The 20,772-nt window shown below is 40.0% G+C and overlaps 1 protein-coding gene across 7 annotated transcripts in view; it reads right to left on the reverse strand.

Annotated features, from left to right (window-relative positions):
• LOC146647661 (rho GTPase-activating protein 12-like) overlaps positions 1-18,462 on the reverse strand; it is a 61,603-nt gene extending 43,141 nt beyond the window's left edge. For 2 of the 7 annotated variants that reach the window (XM_085388286.1, XM_085388284.1), the window contains exons 1-2: positions 18,117-18,457; positions 5,802-6,570 (exon numbers count right to left, since the gene is read on the reverse strand). In XM_085388286.1, the coding sequence (XP_085244412.1) occupies positions 5,802-6,497 (696 nt within the window). In that variant the 5' untranslated portion in view covers positions 6,498-6,570; positions 18,117-18,457. Of the gene's footprint in view, positions 1-5,801; positions 6,571-18,116 lie in introns of all 7 variants that reach the window. The other 5 variants (XM_085388281.1, XM_085388282.1, XM_085388283.1 and 2 more) reach the window with 5 other exon arrangements.
• Between the last annotated feature and the right edge of the window lie 2,310 nt (positions 18,463-20,772).

Consider the following 20,772-nt stretch of genomic DNA (forward strand, 5'->3'; position numbering starts at 1 on the left):
CTTTATTTAAAATCCTTACAAAGTAGAGCCCATTTTTTATTATGTTTCCATCTGGGGTCCTAACCCTGAAAACATTTGGGAACTGAAAGACTTTGGATCCTCCTGCCAACATTTGATATAATAAGCTTTTTTAATAAGGCAGAGAAAGAGATTTAACAGTAGTGCAGATGGCCTGGCTCCTATTAACAGATCTCTCAGACACTGTGTGTGTGTGTACAAATTTGTCTGTTTGAATGTGTCTTTGCATAACTGAACAGAAACAGGAGTCCATGCTAATGAGAGTGCATAGACTGTGTGTGTGTGTTTCTGCTTGCGTAAGTGTGCGGAGAATGACTAAAATACTTGTTTCATGTGCTAAAGATGCACATCAATGTTCAACCACGTCATGTAGAAACAAGGTGTGACGGTGTAAAGACACACACTTGCCATCTCAACTTCCTGCCACACTAAGTAATCAAAGAAATGAGGAAGTCCTCCAATCAATCATCCTGCTGAGAGTCATTACAGGTTTTTAGTTGATTACAGCTGCCATTTAAGAACGATGGGAGTCTGCAGGGTTGAGTGGGTGTAATTGACTGTGACAATCAGAGGAGGGGGTACTGAAAGCTGGTAACTCTTAAATGTTACTTTTAAAAAGTGAGACAGCAAAAGAACAGCTGATTTACATAATTTTAAGACCTTCAGCAGAGTTTCTAGATTAAAGACACCATAAAAAGTTGCTGAAAAGTATATATATATATTTTAAAAGAGGTTCTAGTTTACATTAAGAGAAACACAAATGTTAAGAAGCACTAATGGAAACAAAACCCAGAGTTATAAATTAACTCCAAGACAATTGAACTAATTATTTGCATTTTATTAATGTTAACTGCTGGTCTTCAGATGTTACGCAGTCACCCAACCAACAGCCAGGCCTGCAGCAACACCCCTCTCTATTCTTCTGATAGAAAGTTGTAAACAAGCGAGATGGTAAGACAGACAGACGACAGCAACGCTAACCATTGTGGTTTTTCCGCTTTGATCAAGAAAATAACTGGCTGCATGTTATTGTGTAAGAATAAACTGGCAAATAATCCCTTAATTCAGACATTTCCAAAAAAATCTAACATTGACTGCTATACAAATGCCACAGATAACAGCAGCATTTAAAAATAATTCATTATCAAAGAATGTGATCAAATAACTAAAAGCTAATAACACAATAGCTAATAATAACACAGGCAATAACTGAGCTGCAATGTTTAACCACAATGTGTCAATGCGTCACAGTCTATACCACACACACTTGATGTCCACTGACACAAAACAACATTTTGACTTTCAGCACATCCCTTTTCCTGCATTACAAAACTGCTTCATTGGTGGTGTGCGATTAACTTAATTTTATTATCAGTTACAATTTTGGATTTCACTGATCGTTGAAATAATATTATCGAGATGAAACTACGATTCGATGGCATTCTATTTTGCCTTCGTTTGTTTTACTTCACTCTTAGTGCTGTACACATTTATTTAATTTGAGTTTGAAGCATTATAAATTCCTGGAAACCCATTCAGTAAATTTAAAAAAAGGTTTTCAAACTCTGCAATCATATTAAATAATCATTACTTCAATATTCAGCAAAATAACTGGAAAAATGAGTTCTGCCATAATCAAGGAGCTCTAGTAGTCACTCTTATCTACTTGAGCTGCTACAAATACAGGATACAAATTAACACCCCTCACTGTCTTTTCACTAGAGAAGATGTCAGGGTGACCAGGCTGGACTAAAAAATGCTTTTAATATAGTAGACATATAGTATGTGCTTCAGTTTTTCCCCCACATGCTGACCGACGATCAAGATCCCGACGGAAGGTGGATGATGAAAGGCAACGGATGAGAGTGCAGTAAAGCAGCAAATTAAAAACACAGCAAGATCTGACAGCCATTATATTCAGTGGCAGGAGGGAAGCATCTCCTTCAGCGAATACAATGACCAATCCAGTGTTGCTAGAGGTTTTAACTGTATGCATGGAAGTACCGAGTGATATCTCAGCTGGAAACTGCGAGAAGGAATGGAATACTAATGCAGTGACAGGTCAGCGATGTTTTGCAAACATACCTGCATTGTTTCTCTTACTGCTCTAATAGTATTGCAGTACGTCACCTTTCAACTATGAGTTTCCGCTTTGGATGCAGTTGCTAGTGTAATATAAGGCAGTATGAGAATAGTTCTTTACCCTTGATTCTCTGAGATTAACTGAAAAAAGTTATTTTTTAACCAAACTAACAGTCAACCTTCTAGCCTCTGCTAACAAATGACATAAAGTGTAGGAAATGTTTATCTTGCAGTAATCAAACTGTGGCTTTGGAAAATGTTAGACACATAAAAGGCATATATGTAACTTCATCTCTCCCCCAACAAAGCATGCCTTTACTGTAAAGCACTTTAGAGAGATGTTTAATTAAAATTGGATGGTGCAACACAGCTAATAAGCTATTACAACAAAGGTCTGCACAGCCAAGGCAAATTGCTTTTGCACAACGTCACACATTTATGTCATAGAAAATTTGCCTGGATTTCTTTCTCACTACTGAATTTCTCAAGCTTGCAAAATGTCGTTGTGATTCACTAGTCTTGGAGCAAACGCTCAAGTGACAGCTAGAGGAGTAAACTCTTCTTCTTGCAGATGAATGCATCTCTGAATACATCTGTACTATTTTGGACAGACAACATTCCCAAACTTCATTAAAAAAAACGTCCCTGCTGTCTGAGATAATGATGAACAGATGAAGTAATGATGAAATACTGCCAGTAGTTTAAAGGAGGACATGTGACAAAAGTAGTGACAAAGTGGGCCTTGGTGTCAGGTCGAGTACAGCAGATAAGTGTTTGGCACACTAACTACAACCTACTCAAGTAGCTTGTCAAAAGCTGGATGAACTGGGAATAAGAAACAGGACCTGGCAGCAGGACACAAACACACAGCTCTCCTTCCTGCATTCAGACTGCGGCTTTGGCTTTATATCCATTACTTCTTTCTTTATACTTTAAATTAAAGGCTGCAGGGAAGCAAAAAGGCGAATGGGCCCAGTACACTCTTCATCAATGAGTGAACGACACTACACGCCTGCAGGCGCAAGCCATACTTTGGTGTCATTGCGGTCAGTCATGCACCTCTTGATTTTTGTAACCTTACTTTTATGCTGCCGCGGCACTGCCAGGTTCAAGATACGAGTATGTGATCGTGTTGGGTTTTACTGTAACTGTAATGGTATATCAGTGCAGAAGATCAGAGAGTCAAATTATACAGAGAAAGATAACAGTTCTGAAAACCTCCTTACCTCCTGGAAAATGACTTTAATTCAGGTTTTGACTTCTTCTCTTCCTCCTATACCTGCTGATTTAGGCCAGTTTTGATTATGGCAATGCCACTGTTTACAAGCAACAACATGAGGGCTCTGCTTGTTTTAGGAAGTCCTAACTCAACCCAGAGTTTGTGTCACCAGCACCCTGCTGCCAGGACTGAGGAAAAAACAAACAAAACAAACCCACTAACACTGGATGAGTTTCACATCACCGGATTTATGTAGGAAGCGTCCACCTTCTGGCTTTCATGAGCTTTGCAGGCCTGAAGAATAGTCAATCACTGAATCATTACTATGTTATGGGTTGATAGATCACATTCATGACACTGGTTCTTTTCCCTTATGAAAAGCCTACAATCACAGGAAGACACTACACCACAGAGCGAATCCAGATTTTCAGAGATAACACATCCTTATCAAGCAGCGGCAGTAAGTGAAGAACACCAGATCACATCTTTTCCTTCCAGTAGCGGGACGCCTCAGGCCACTTCTCTTGCCCTACATATTTTGGAAATATCGCTTTTGCATGTGCATGTGTCTTCAGAGCTTAACAGGGGAGCACATGATGAGTTAGGGGGGTCTGATCGCTACCACAGTGGTGGAAAGTTCTCAGGAGACATTCATCATGTCGTCACCTATAAAGCTGCCACTGCTGTTATGGTCACAACATACACGATACAATTTCCTCCTCGAGTGTCAGTTTCTGTTGTGCAAAGGTCTGTTCTCATAAGGAAGATATTTCAGGAATGATGCTGATGCAGTTTGCACAACAGTGGATACACTTTTTAATCTTGATTCTCACAACGAGCAAAAAGCCACCCTGAGCCTGCTTCTACTGGGAATGTTTTTCTATGAAAAGGAAGTTCTTTCTCCCTGCCAACACCAACTGCTATGAGACTGTCAATTGCAGCATAAAGTACATAGCAAGACGGCCAATGTTGTGAAAATCACTGAGACTGAGTTGTTGTATTTGCCCTAAGAAAGAGAAAATCACAGAGTTTACTGGCACACAAAGCCAGACTGGTTGTATACATAACCAAAATCAAGCTTGACTGCTTTGACCTTTGTCCTTCCATTTAAATACACACAGACACAATAACCAAGGAAGGAGATCTATTGAGAACTGGGCTGCATTCAGAAAATACATGGACTTGTAAAAAAGGACTTTCCTTCAGATAACCTTTTTACGCACAACATACTGAAACAATGCTTACGTCAGTGCGTGATGCATCATACTGAGATCCAAACCTATGAAACTACAGTTGACAGATTAACTAGATGACCTGTTGTAAAACAAATAAGTCATTTAGAAGACGTGACGTGTCAATGACAAAAAATCCTACAATTGTCATTTTATTATCACAGGGAAGGTAAAGACAGTGTCTTTATTACTCAATACACGATCAAATGTGTTGCTCACGGGTTCAAGCCGAAACATGTCAGTTTCTTTCAGTGTTTTTATTGTACTTCTAATGATGGTGCTAATGAAGGAGCTGACTTTTGTGTATGTATAGTGCAAATAATAACTTAGAAATGGAAAATAAGAACAGGAAGAGAAGTTCAGCTGAACTCTGTTCATGGAACAGGAGATGTGTGTCTTTTAACTGGATATACCTGCAGTGCACGTTCAGCATAAAGGTGTGCGTACGGCAAAAAAAAATAAAAAATACTATGAGTTTCCGCTTTGGATGCAGTGGCTAGTGTAATATAAGGCAGTATGAGAATAGTTCTTTACCCTTGATTCTCTGAGATTAACTGAAAAAAGTTATTTTTTAACCAAACTAACAGTCAACCTTCTAGCCTCTGCTAACAAATGACATAAAGTGTAGGAAATGTTTATCTTGTAGTAATCAAACTGTGGCTTTGGAAAATGTTAGACACATAAAAGGCAAAAAAAAAAAAAAAGAGGGCAAAATTTTCTTTTGGGACTTGGTTTTGTCTTTAACAGGATATGCCTACTTAGCCATTATGTCGCCAGCTGCCCGTGTCTATGTCCACAACAGAGTATAAACGAGGGCTCAGATACTGCTCTGTAGCAGGGTGTGGCAGGTTCAGGTTCCCTTTTCAAGTTCTTCATAACACTTTATGAAGAAAGTAGGATAATTGATATACTAGCAAACCTAATAGCATCTGCTCAGAAATAGTCTGCATATATTAAACACTTGATGTGAAAAGTTTCACAAACACCTAAAATAACAAAAATAGTTGCTACATTCGTTCTAAGGCCGTAATCAAGGAACAAGAAACAAAAGTTGCTCTGGATCTGATATATCCAATATGTGAGTATTGGCTATAATTTAATAAAAGTGAAACAAAAGTCCTATTCCACAATGTCCCCCCCCCCCCAAAATTCTTGTATACATCACCGCCAACATTAACAGTAACACACACACACACACACACACACACACACGCACACACGCACACACGCACAAAAAGCTTTGATGTTACCTGGAGATGTTCAGTGGAAGAGCTGCTCAGTTCGTCTCCAGACTCAGAGTCATTTGTACGTCTATCTTCACCCGCAGAGTCACAGTACTGGGTGGTGTCCACGTCCAGTGGCGCTCTGACCAGTTCTGGGGATCTGGCTCGACTGCGGGGCAGGGTGCTGGACCCACCTTTGTAAGGGGGTGGTGGGACACCACCATGGAGAGCTTCAGCGAGAGCTTTGTCATGGTCAGTGGGAAAGGTGGGGGCATGATGGTGGTTATTGTCCCTGCGCTGAATCGGGGGAGTGAATTTAGCCTTGTTTCCAGTTTGTGCTGAAGGGGAGCGCTGATAGTTGGACTCATTTCTGTGAAGGTTCTCAGCGGGATGATTGTTGAGTCCCAGATCCAGATTGTTTGGTTTTACCCAGCGTGCACCTGCACTTTGTGAAGATGGATTACCAGTAGCACTCGGAAGATGGAGGATTGGTTTAGGGGGTGGCATGAGGGCTTTGCGGACTTCTCGGACATATTGAGCAGGTACATAAAAAGCTTTAGACGCCTCCTCTTTTTTCACCTGCCACCAATCCTCATTACTTTTCTTGACTAGCATGTAGCATTCCCCCTGCTGGATCTTAATGAGCCGGTCTTTAAACTTATACTCATAGTCGTATTCTACCTCGATGTAGATCTGGCCCGGGGCAATAGGCAGATCTGCCATGATGCCTCTTACTATCCACCAGGCTGTTCACCCCAAAAGAAAAATATTTATTACCATGTCTTCATCAGTAGACCTTTGAAAAAACAAAGAGAATATATTAAATATACATTTAATTTCAGTGTGAATAACTCTGCTATTGTACTTATTATATATACACCTCGGGTGCCACAATGTTCTAATGTTCCAGTATGTATAACATCTAACTAAGTTATCACCTGTGAAGTTTTTCCATTTTTCCCCAAAGATTGAAATTAATTATTAAATAACAATGTCAATAAGGAGCATCTCTGCAAAATACTTTATAACCTTTAAATGGAGTAATATAATCATAATCTCAGTTGTCTCATTAGTGAGTTTTTTTTCCTGAAAATGTACTCTGTCCACTCTCTTGGACTGCAGCTTAACAAAGTCTATGTGGCAGCAACTAGCAGCTATAGTCCAAGGTGGTGGAGTTAGACTTAAGTCTTTCTGGAGAGGCAGCCAAACAATTTCTGGGACCACCATTACAGGGACCTGCCCGCAGAGGTGGTAGACTTTCTCACCAAATATAATGTGGCATACCTAAATATTCCTGATTGTGCCACCTAATTAAAGTGTATGTATAGAGAAACGCTCTTCTTATTACTTACTTTTTCTGTATTAGTAACCTTTGAAACAATAAAATGAATAAAAACTTTGAATGGCTTTCTAACTAAAGGTATCGTATGCATTTCTTTTTAAATTGTCATTAAAACAACATGTTTTCAACTAACAATTTTAAGGAAAAATGAAAAGTTGTGTTTTTATGTATGAGAGAAAATAACTTGAAGAAATAAGCTTAAATCAAAACTAACAATGAACATTAAAACCATAAAAAAAAAATCTTGAGGTATAGTTAAGTCAGAAAATACTTATTCCCTTCTCCTCTCATTTAATCAAAATAAAGACAAAAATAAAAATGCCATTGAAAGCCTGACACTCACATGCTAACCCAATCAGAACAAACAAATAAGATATAAACTGAGAAGATTTAATCCTCCTCAAGGGTGAATGTACCGTCCAGCTCAGAGCTTCAAAGCCGCACGTAAGATAAGACGGAAGAAGTGGAGACAGTAACATGAGTCACGCTGCTTTCTCCCACTTACTGTGTTTTTATGTCTTACTCTATTTCTTCCTCCTTACTAAGGACAGCTTGTCCAGCAGCTATTAGGGCATCTTGGATTAGCTAAGTCACACACATAGTTTCCTGTTGAAGTCACACGCATGTGCGCACACTCTCTTACACAATGATGTGATGCTGTACGCCAATATGATTTATTTAATGGAGTCAAGGCTTATATTAAAAGAAACATCTTATCAATAGTGAACTTCGTGGCCAACCTTGAGTTAAACAATAATACACCAAAACTATTAGATTAAATAAAATTAGTGTTTCCTGGTTGGACTTTACTGCTTCAGGGTATGACTGAGCATGGCCTATTTTGATAGAAAGAGGTACCTCAGCTGTTTAGATTTTCAAATTAACAGGAAAATAAATATATTATGATCAAATAAGTTTAATAGTTCAAAGAAACTACAATCTTAGGCTACCCTCAAGTCAACTCTCACTACAAAAAGAGATTTAGTCTCAGCTCTCTCTTTCTGCCTCCGGTACATGACAAAAATGACTTCTAAAGTTCTGACTAGTCACTTTAGGAGACAAGTGTCAGCTGAATGCCTCATATGTACAATGTAAAAATGCAATAACTACAATGACAAATTGTTGCAGACTGCACAAATTTACTAGGTCACAAATATTCAACTGGGTATAATGTTTCTCAAATGTTGGCAAACTTGATAAAGCAAAGAGACATTTAGAGACCTATAAACTTTAAGCTATCCCAGCTGCCACGGGACAACGACCGGGGTACGCCCTGGGCAGGTCGCCAATCTATCACTGAAAGACAGACAACCATTCACCATCAATTAGACTAACACGCAGTTCTTTTATGAGAAGAAAGACGATCTATTCTTTTTGTAATTTTCTTTATATTTTAAGCAAAAATGCCAGTCACTTACACAAAACTAACACTTGAAAGAAAAGGAATATAGATTTTATTTTTAAAACTCCAACTTTTTTTTTTTTGCTTTTGAAACTTTAGATCTGCACATAAACTAAGCCTGAGCTTGGTAACTGATGAAAAGAAACAAGATACCAATCAGTTGTATCTCTGGTAATAATTAAAATACTAAAGCCACTGGGACCTCAGTGTTTATAAGATAAGATAAGATAAGATAACTCTTTATTGTCATTGCACAGTCATACATAGTACAGTAGTACAATGAAATTGGAAAAACTGTCCTACGTCGGCACTACATATAACACAACACGACACGATATGACACATCACAACGTAACAAACAACACAACACAGTATATTAACTTAGTATAAAAAAGAAGAATAAGTGTATGTGTATTGCACACTGTTATTATTGCACATTAATTATTATTGCACCTTGTTATAAATATAAATATTATTGTTATCGTTTTAAACATTGTTACCTCCCCCTAAAAAGTCCAGGGAGGTATCCAGTCAGGTCAGCTATTTACATTGATCAGGGCTATTGCCCTGTTGTAAAAGCTGTCCTTGAGTCTATTTGTTCGGGACCTCAGCAGCCTGAACCTCCTGCCAGACGGCAGCAGCTTAAACACCCGGTGTCCTGGGTGTGTGCAGTCCCGTAGGATGCTGCGTGCCCTCTTGAGACAGCGAGTGCTGTACAGGTCCTTCAGGGAGGGAAGAGGATGTCCAATGATTTTTTGGGCCATGTTGATGACCCTCTGGAGTGCCTTTCTGTGTGCTGTGGTGCAGCTGGAGAACCACACACCGATGCAATATGTCAGCACACTTTCAATGGAGCAGCGGTAGAAGACGGTCAGCAGCTCCTTCTTCAGGTCCATTTTTCTGAGGATTCTCAGAAAGTGGAGACGCTGTTGGGCCTTCTTTAAGACCGCAGAGGTGTTAGAGCTCCATTGGAGGTCTGTGTCTATGTGCACACCCAGAAACTTGAAACTGGAGACCCTTTCCACGCACTCCCCGTTGATGCTGACAGGCTGCAGCTCGGACTTCCTCCTTCTGAAGTCAACTACCAGTTCTTTTGTTTTGGTGGTATTGAGGTCCAGGTTGTTGTCTGCACACCAATCTGACAGCCTCTGAACTTCAGCTCTGTATGCAGTCTCATCTCCCCCTGAGATGAGCCCCACCACAGTGGTATCATCTGCAAACTTGATGACTGTGTTGTCTGGGTGGGAACTAACACAGTCATGTGTGTACAGAGTGTACAGTAGGGGACTCAGTACACAGCCTTGTGGAGAGCCGGTGTTGAGGCTGAGGGCTGAGGAAAGATGAGGCCCCACTCTAACTCTCTGTACACGGTCTGAGAGGAAGTCTCTGATCCAGCGGCAGGTGGTGGAAGGAAGTCCAATTTCCAGCAGTTTATCTATTAGTCTGTCCGGGAGTATCGTATTGAAAGCAGAGCTAAAGTCAACAAAGAGCAGCCTGGCGTAACGGCCCTGCACTTCCAGGTGAGAGATGGTGGTGTGGAGCGTTGTAGCAATGGCATCTTCAGTTGATCTGTTAGCTCTGTATGCAAACTGGAGCAGGTCGAGTGTGGGTGGCAGGCAGGACATGATGTGACGTCGGACCAGTTTCTCAAAGCACTTCATTATAACAGGTGTTAGAGCAACTGGTCGGTAGTCGTTGAGGCTGCTAATGTTAGTACGCTTTGGCAGTGGGACAATTGTGGCTGACTTTAGGCACGGCGGGATGCAGGACTGGGACAGTGAAGTGTTGAATATTTGCAGTATTAAATAAAGTATGAAAAAAAAATCATCGCAACTCATTCCTTCCTGTTTAATGAAATAGTCCAAATCAAATTAGTCTACTGTCCCAAGGCATCCAAAACCACGAGGTGGTTAAAGGACCTGTAATGTCAACCGTGAAACAATTTCAAACAAAGTGCGATAGTCAAGCAGACTCACTTGACGACGATACAGGCTACTGCAGAATGAGCAGCAGGATATTACAATGACAGTCATAACTGCAATCCTACAAAATTATCAGTGAGTTACATCATTATCAAACCAAGAATATGCCTCCAAAGACAAAGAGTGCATTGTTGCTATTTTTTAACCCAGCAGCACTAATTTCTCTTCAGTATCAAAGTCCTATGGTCCCTGTAAGCCACTGGGGCAGTTAAGGAAATGTCGTTAAACTAACGACACCCTCCACAAACACACGCGCGCGTGCACACACACACACACACTCACAAAAGAAAAACAAAAAGCACACATACATACCAAGAAAAAAGAAGGTGGGGAGAAATTTGCATCTCTACAATAGTAACCAACACACTTCTGTGTGTTTCCTCTCGTCTTGAGTTCATGATGAATGATGAGCATCGCTGCACAACACATGCAGATTCACTTAAGAGACACCCATGATCCATGAAACTATAGCGAGGCCACCATCTGCAGCTGGTGATATAACCCCACGAATTCTGTGAAAACATTGGAATGGGCACCAGACAAAGCGCACAACAAATAGTGGTCACTGTGAAGACTGTTGTGGTTGTACGAGTGTCCTGAGAATGCTTAATGAGCATATCCCCACACACATTAACCAGCATGAGCTACGCTATTTTAAAACCACTTGATTAATCAAAAAGTAGTTTCCACTGGGTGTCACCATTAAAGCTGCAGCTGAACATTAAATGCGCGGTTGGCAGCTATTACCTAATAATAGCATTGCGCTTCTGTTTACCTTCAGTCGTGCATTAGCTTAATAAATATCTGTGATTAGGCGAGCAGTGCTGGGATTACTGCTGATGCAGTGACTGGTGGGATAATATCGCCACAGATTAACTCGAGGGTTCAGGCTAACAAGTACTGAGGGAAATCTCACCGAATCTATCAGCTGAACAGAAAGTCCATTAGCCAAATGAAAATAAAACATTGCATCTGGTGCTAATTCACAGCTATTCACTGAATAACAGCAGAGTAGCGAGGAATAAGACTGTGTGATGGTTATAGCATGAGTAGTAGTGGCAGCTTTCCTTGTTAACATCCTCAACCCTCATGCTGAAGGCATGGAGTCGATCACTATATCACTATTTTATTTTTTATTTTTTAAATGAGAAACAGTGCTTGTAGTCAAGGAAAAATATGATGAAACCAAATGTGGTAGAACACTAATAAAAAGATAGTTTTAAAAGTATTTAATTTAAACCTATTTCTTTAATAAAGAAATCAAAAGGCAGGAAGCTTAACAGTGCTTTTGTCCATTAGTTTTTGAGAGCTTTTCCCAGCTCAAAATGGGCCTTAGTAGGTTTACAAAGTGTCTTTGTTAACATACTTATCATAAATCTATGCATTTTCCTGTAATTTGGGTCCAAAAATATGGATTTTAATAATAAAAACCCACTTAAATTAACTGCTAACAAAATATTTTTATTACAATGCTGAAGATTTTTCCTTGGGGGAAGGTCAAAAACTCTTTGGGGGAAAGTCAAGATTTGCTGGAAAAACCCAGAGTATATATAGTGTAGCTAAGAATTCCTTAATGGGCAAGACTTTGGTGATAGTGGTGAAGGGAAAAAAAAAAACAAACTCAGGGTGGGCAGTCAACCTGGCACAACCAGTTATGGCTGGAGAGAGTGGAGAGGAAGAAAAAAAAAAAAAAGAACAATAAACAGTCAACACTAAACAGGAGTCAGATAAAAAAAACAAAAAAACTCTGTAGTCTGCACAGAGTTCAGATGCACGACCGCCTTTCTGGGAATAACTGAGCAAATGGCGTGCCTAACCTGCTAATATTAAGGGGCTCTACAAGCATCGTTTGCCCAGTGAAATAATCACAGTGGCTGGAAGGTTTGGGGACTCAAGACAGTGAGATGAGATTTAATTTCCTGCCATCCCTCCACCCCTTGCAGGGTTTTGGTCTTCCCTCAAAGAAAAACCACATGGGTCATAAAAATCTAATCTCAACCAGTTTGTTTTTCCAATGTGAGGTTTAATTTACTCAAGCATGAAACACATTTTTGCTCATAATCAGCCAGAAATAACAGGAACAAATTTAGACAACAGACTCTTTGTCTTATATATGTGAACCAGTCAAATGCCTGTTTTCCACTAGTACCTACTCAGATTTTACTCTACTCGACTTGGTTTTGGTCTTATTCCATTACAACTGAGTACCACCTTAATGTGCTTGGGGTCATTGTAGCAATGTGACCAAAAGTCCCATGACGTCGTGGCAGTGGTATACCTGCTGCGCTTTCTGTGGCTTTTTGTCAGACTCAGAGACCACGGTGTTGGTTTTTGTGCAGCCATTTCCCTCGTTGCTAGGTTTTGAAAATGGCAGTTTGAGTTTTGAGAAGAAGTCGTTCTCATGACTCGGCTCACTTGGAACCTCAGCCAAGGTACCAAAAAAGTACCTCTTGCGTAGAAGACGCTATTTTGTCCGCAAAGCTTGTCAACTACTCAACAAGCAGTAGTGAAACTTGTAAAAGTGCAACACAAACCAGAAATGGAGACCATTCACCTTCAGAGTAAAAGTTTTGCCTTTTGAAACACCCTTGATGCAGCTTTAGGACACAAATTTGACTCTGAAGGCAAACCTTCTCCATTTCCAGTTTGCATCACACTTTTTCAAGTTTCACTACTGCTAGGTGGGTAGTTGAAGAGTCGCCATCTTCTGTGGAAACTAAAGATGACCTCAGCAATTCTGTAGAAACCAGAGATTGCAACAGGTTCATTAATCAGTCTCTATGCCTGTGGCACTGAGGCCTTATATGCCAAGTGACCCTTGAAAGAACAATTTTGATTCAGAAAAAACATACCTTTGAATGTTTCCTTCTCACTGTTTTTAAATTTAAGACTGATTTTAAACTAGAGTACAGCTTTTAATTACTAAGTTAGGTAAACCTCAAGTCATACAATGCTAAACATGTAAAAACCAACAAATCATTTAAAGTTTGTGGGTTCCTTTTTAACATGTAGCTTTAAAAAAAGTGATGATTAATTATGAAAAAGGTGTCAAAAATGCAATCCCTCTATGAGAGAGTCTGGCATGTTGGTTCTGAAAATACCCTTTGAATTAAAATGAGGAAGACTACAAACAAAACAGACAATCAACTTAATGCTCCAATTCGTCATATGGAAAGGTCTTTGGAAGATTAAGTACCTGGGGGTTGTTGTCTCTTTCACTTATCCCCCACTAAGATTAAGCTACAGCTTCAGTGCTGCTATTTAGCAAACAAATCTTCTCAGAGTCCAATCAGCAAAATCAGAAGACGACCCTTAATTCAGAGTGATGGTAATAAGATTTGCAGTGGGAGACAGAGTGGATGGGTGGGTCCCATGAAAGCAGGACCTCGGCTGAAGTGTGTGGAAGTGTTGGAACTGATATGTATGTTTAAAAATCCGCTGCTGTCAGCACATGCAGGAAACACACCCTCACAGTTTCTCTTGCCTCAGCAAAACAGAAATCAGCACACTGCAAATACTCTCTCATTGTGAGCACATTAAATATTGCAACTGAAACAGGGACGAGTGAAGCACCAGCAGCAGCAGCAGCGGCGAAATTCCTCTGCATCGAGTCTCACATGACTCTTGTTAGCCAAGTTCAGACTGTTGATTCAGAGCCGGGCCACTGGTGATGGTCTAAACTTGATAATGTTTCTGCTTCCATGCCTTTAAATATGATTAGGGTGACTGTGCACCCCCCCCCCCGTTCCCCTGATCTTTTATATTTAAACAAAAGCCAACACATTTACTTTCAATATGTTTTCTTTGGTCTTTTAGAGATGAAATCTTGCTATAAATGACTTGCCATTTAGACTATGCTGTATATATATAAAAAAAAAAAAGGTAGGTGTAATAAGCCAGAGCTTCAACCCACATCTTAAGTAATGTGTGTTCAATTCAATTTAAGTCTTTGCTGTTGGACATTTATTTTTATAGCTTTGGTCGTTTGCTTTTCTCTTATTAATGAACAAAGAAATATCATTATCCCGTCAGCCTGACAAGCATCGTGTGGCTCAAAAAGATGTGGTAATAACGGGTGTATTCTACACTATGAAAATGAACAACTTTAAGAGTTTTAACAGTCACTGGAGGAGGAAAAATGGACATGAATGAGGCCATGAAAACAAATCAGAGCTTCCATTTATCCTTAATAAATGTACTTACTGCAAGGGGAAATGTGAGAAATATACATTAAAATAAAAAAATACTGATTATAACAAACCATCTTGTTTGTGGTTTTTAAGTTGGATATATAATATGGAGAGAAATATGTCTCATAAGGGTTACAAATGCATATGACATTATCCACCAGCGTACACTAAGATTAACAAATGTGTGCAGTGATTTGTGTGTAATGTTTGAGGACTCACAAGCACGTGCTTCGATGAATCAAATAAGCTGCTGCTGCATCCTGAAATGTTTTTCTGCTGGGGAAAGTCAGTGAGTGCTCAGCTGCAGATGTGGAAACACTGTGGTTGTGTTGATGTTAATTTTACCATTGTACAATAACAGCAGGCTAACATTAAGGAAGGAATACGGAGGAAGCCCAGATGATGGACACAGCTTACATTTGTGGATCTGCAAAGCTGGCAGCATGAAATTTGTCTCACAACCCCCACACGGGGGTCATTTACACTTGTATGTATCGAAAGGGTTACAAATGCGTACGAATCATCCACATTTCTGCATGATATAAAAACTGCCAATGAACTCTCAGCATCAGTTACTTGTCTCATGCAAGCATACTCTTTGCTCCACATTTAGTTTGCTGGGATGTGATCTGCCTCATCTTAATCTGTATTTTTATTACAACTGGTGGCCCCACAGTACGGAAGGTGTGAACAGCAGGTGGGTGGGATGTCAGATCACAGATATCTGCTCTCACTGACATCATTCAGAGCCAAGGAGAGAAAAAAAAACTTCAGTTTTTAGAGCCGTCTGAAATGCGAGCTTTTGGCTCTTAGGTAGTACAAGCTGACCTCATTATTAGAAACTTTGGTCACATCTATTAGAACTATCCAACTTTGTAACACAAAGCGCAAATCACTCTGGCCTGTGGGCGCCGATCAGATGTAACAGAACATTAGCATGAGTCTCGAAAAGCACTAATTATTTTCCACTGGGTCATTCACTGTTCAGATGTCAAGAGCACATGTGTGTATTTGCTCTTGCTGCCAACAACAGCTAGCAAAAGAGGCTGTGATGATGGAAATAATGGGTGGACATGGAGGAAGTTGCTCAAGGTTGGATGGTCAGTCTCTTTGGCAAGACCAAGGCTAAGGGCAGTGACCGCATATCTGTGACACTGCAACCTTATAGACGTCCTGATTGCCTGTTTACAGGCACAGTTTGTTAAAATGGGGTATGGGTATTTACATTTATGTCCAGACCCACTTCACCACTAGAAGAGACACATAGCTAATACTCTTAAAAACATGGTGATAATCAGGGATGCACCACATATCAGATATTTGGATCCAATATCAGTCTGATCCCATCTCACAAAGTTAGACTGGTAACAATGAGCTTATTTAAGGAATCCATCTATTGAATTAAATTCTGTGTTGTTAGCTGCAGAACGATGGTTGCAAAATGGAGAGGTAAGTTAGCAAAGAAGAAGCTAAAAGCAACGCTTTAGCAGTTTGGATATTTTAGAGGGATTTGGGTTCAGTTTGACCCTTGGTAAATCTTTACTGCGACCATGTTTTTTTTTTAATCATCTAAATTATCATCTAAATGATGTATGTGGTTCCTCTTAGTTGTCAAGCTCTTTGTTTAGCTTTCTGGCTCTTAAATGTCCCATTTCAAGCCACTGCAAACAGCTTAAAAAAAACAACCCTAAAACAGCAAAAAAACAAAAAAAAAAACAACCACAAAACACAAAAAGAAAAACAAACTCACAGACACACAAAGCAACCCAGTGGAACAAAAAGTAGTAAAAATGTTATTCGCTACAGAGCCAAACATTTCCCTCAGGAGTCGGTAGGAACCAAAAATATTGGCTTTACATTCACCAGAGGACCACAAACCCTCAGGAGTCGGTAGGAACCAAAAATATTGGCTTTACATTCACCAGAGGACCACAAACACATCTCCAAATGAACCATAATTCTATCAAATAAGCAATTGTTTGTGTCCAGATTTATGTGTCAATGTTATGTTTATACTGCCCATATCTATATTTTGCTTTTCACTTGTTTGGAGCAGAAAAAACACAGTTACCAGCAAACAGCTCACAAACAAAAGTCAGAATAGTTTCAGAGTGGGGGAAAAGTGAGGACATAAAATAGACCCTTTAATGTGTAAAACTAATTCTCGATGTATCTATTTGTAACAAGCAGAAGCAGTGCACTGTGCCCCGTGCACAAAGAAGCCACCAAATATAGGCCCAAGCTGCCTCAAACAGCCTGGATCCAGCACTGGCTGTCCTACTTTGACACTGGCTCTCACCATAATTTTCTTCTAGAGAAATCAAAATCAGCTCCCCACGGCAACCCCCACCCTATCACTGTTAAAGCCACAGCCTGAACCACTTCGACCAACTACGGCCAGCTGCAGCTCCCTCAATCGAGAAAGAAAGAAATCAGAGTACACATTTTAAGCAAAACACAAATAAAGAACATGTTAAAGGCATGCTGGCCACAATAAGACCAAGAGGTTTTATAGAAAATCTCTCTTCTGTTCACCACGTGAAGCTCTGTCACCAGCAAGGTTTTCTCAAGCCCATCATTACAAAAATAAAGTAAATAAAAACAGTAAAACTGCTTTAACAGTCTCTTTAAATTGGTTGCTTTTTCACTTCATAAACAAATATTGCTTTATTTTCATAAATGGCAGATTTGGGGGAGAGTATCCAAACTCTCAAATAACTAACTACTTGCTCAACTGACACTCACTTATGCCCTTTAAAAAGTACAGGTTTAGTTTTAAGGTCAGAAAGACTTTCATTAATGGCATAGACACATCTGCTTCTAAATCACCTCAAAACTTAAGAGAATGAACATTTTTGAAACAATTAAAGGTTCTTCATTATAATTCATGATAGGACTGTGTCGTTGAGGTGATGATTATAGGCTCTACTGTGATTTAAACGGCAGCTTTCAAACCACGAGGATCAGATCAACTTTAAAAAGCCATTTATCACTATTTCATATATTTAAAAAAGTGTGAGCGGGAGGATTTCTGCTCTATGGCAGATCCATTTCACTGCTCTCAGGTAATAAGGTTAACCCTGCCAGTCAAAAAGTACTATAACACATCTGTTTAAGACACTCCTTAGAAAAGTAAACACTGATTTCTGCGCTTTCTTAACGCTAATTTAGAAGGTATTCCCAAAAGGATTCAAGTTTCTCTGATTTTTTTTAAATATATATTAGGTCTGAAAGTAGCTTTGGGCTCTTTTGTGGGTTCAGAGCTTTAACCTTCACCTTAACGTCACGTTTTGTGGTCTTAACTCTCAGTTTCAGCTCGCAGGTCTCCTCGGTCTTGCTTTAATCTGCCCTCTAACGTTAGCTAGCTAATTAGCTTTCAGGGCTACAGCATTCCTCAGTGTCCCGCACTGAGGCACAGATACGCACCTTCACCTACCTCCTCCGCTGGCTCCCAGGGGGGAACACACCGACACGACGGTGCTCCCGGGTGTAGTTAAACTCCCAGTAAACTTCCCCGTCGACCGGCCACCGTGTGAAACTATTTCCCTACTTGTCAGGTTTGTCGGAGAGCGGCGTTCCAGTCCGTCCTGCTCTTCCCTAGCCGGTGTGTAATCTACAGCAGTGCTCGCTCCCGTGGAGTCGCTTGCCCCGAGAACTTCGCAACTACCTTCAAGCAAAGATCGTCTATGCAGACAAGACGTGCTATTCTATATATTTTCCGGAAAACACAAAAATAAAACTTTCCGGTTTAACTAATTGTAAGTTACCATAGTCACCGGTCTTGTACATGCACATTTAACAAAATAATTAAACTTAGCACTATTTTATCAGGCAATGCTGTAGTTGTAAGTGGCTAATGACTAATCACTAGCTATCGTAGTGAGACCTCTTCTCTTGTTTGTGAGTTATACACATGGTTCGAACTTTCAGGTGTTCCGGACACAAAAGGGGATTTAGCGCAACCTGGCGGTGATGACCGCGAACTGCAAATACATTGTGCGTAATTGTGTCTGCTTTTAAAACGAAAAAAATTTTTTTAGTTCATGGCACACATACAATGTGCTAATCAGCCCAATGTGCTGTCAAGTGAGTGACCAGCAAATGAACAATCAATCAACTATCATTTTACGGTTTACAAAATGCCCATTCCTTTCCCTGTGTGTTACAATTCACAGACCATCTACAAATGGGACCAAAAGCTGCACTGTTCTACATCAAAAGTTTTACACTACTTTTAACTTTGTCTTATTTTTATAAACACTATAAAGACAAACTCATCCAGTTGGCCAGTTTGAACCCTTTAGTGGGCCATTTTGGACCCCAGGCTGCATGTTTGACACCCATGGCTTGAGGCAACAACAGAAATCAAAGTCATTGATGTTTATGAGGCATATTTGGCCAAGATTTTACTTCAAATGAGCCTTTAATGAACCATCTATTTAAAAAGAAAAAAGCATCAGTATTCCCTCAGGAGTTATTACAGGTTTGTTAGTATGCATGGATCACAGCGGCTCTACAAAAGCACAAAAACTGCAAAGGTTTTGTAAAGATACAGTATCGCAGAAAGTTGATTCTGCTGATCTGGACATTGTGTTTTCAGTGGGAGAAAGGTTTCATTACTCATCAAAGTGACTTCTTCAGTCTCAGCCGACTGCAGGTTTCCCCAACTTTATAAACAGTACATTTGCATAAAGACCAAACCTAGCACCACTGATTAACAATGGGGTCATGAGGTCAGTTTCATGATCATTAACATGCAGACTGTCATGACCACTGATCAATGGCCAAGAAACAATAGAATTTTACTATTTACAACTTTAACATCCTGAGTCTGGGGGAATCAGGTGTCCCACTGTGGCTGGGACATCCCCGGCATACTGAGAAAATGTCCTATATTTTCACTTGTTTTAGTTGTTGTGCTGGGCGACACACTGCACACAGGTTTGAATCCACCAGCCGACTGGCACTTTTCTGTGTTTGCAAACTTTTCAAAGATGGGTTCAGTCATCAGGACAGCAAGTATATCCCCTGTCAGTTCTTAAATATAATGGGCAGCAAGTTGCTTCTCTAAGACCACTGCTGGTCCCTCTCCTCCTTGGCCTTGTGTTTACACACACCTAAATGCTTCAGACCAGCAAACTGCCAAGACCTTTGCTTTAGTCAAGGCGCTCACACTTGCAAATGATCACATGCTACTTGTCCTCTTAATTCACGATGAAGCAGTAAGGTGTACTGCTTCTGCACTTTGGCTTCATCTTCATGCAATACGTCATGTATTTCATTCATCTGAGGTCGTATTCACCAAATTTTACGCCCTTCTTTAATTATATGTAAAACCTGAACTGACAGAGGGTGTACTTTCTTTTTGCCATGACTGTAAATTGGATTTATTGGTGATTCTAAAATGGCTGTAGGTGTGAGTTGCTGTCTTTCTGTGTTAGCTAACTGCAGCTTTCCTCACAGCAATTTTCACACTTTGTAAAACCATCTAGTGGGCTGATGCCACTCAGTGGCAAATCCCTCCACTTAAGACTGGGGAAATATTTTATATGTACCTGGATTTGCTTGAAGTGACTGTGTTAAAGCATGAAAGAAGACCCCATCTCTAATTCCAGGAGAGTTCTCAGAACAAAGCCACAAACCAAAAAAAAAAAAAAAAAAAAAAAAAAGTAGTCGACCAGTGTATGTACGTAAAAGAGAAACAGGCACGTGAAACCCATCTCCACATTCACAAGAGTCAAATGACAGAACACAGAGGGGGCAGTTTTTTTTCCTCATAATTATTTAATCACACATACATTTACATCATGCAGTCAATCCAAAACTGATCTCATTAACGTCCCGTCTCCGTCCGTATCAGAGCCCAGCCATTTGTGCCCCAGTTCTCCAGGAATGATCCAGTACCTTGTCCACTGATGGAGCCCCAAAACTGTCCTTTTAAAAACTGACCAACTATTACACAGTAATAAAAAAAAAGTGGCTACACTTTTAATTTAGAATTAATGCAAAATTTAATTTAGGTAAACACACGTATTTATCTTTTTGCTGTATTTATTCCCCATTTCGTGTCCAGTTTTGGTGG

The sequence above is a fragment of the Rhamphochromis longiceps genome, linkage group LG18, assembly GCF_057381845.1.
Source record: "Rhamphochromis longiceps isolate RC_006_pf linkage group LG18, R_longiceps_female_GT1.1, whole genome shotgun sequence".
NCBI lineage: Eukaryota > Metazoa > Chordata > Actinopteri > Cichliformes > Cichlidae > Rhamphochromis > Rhamphochromis longiceps.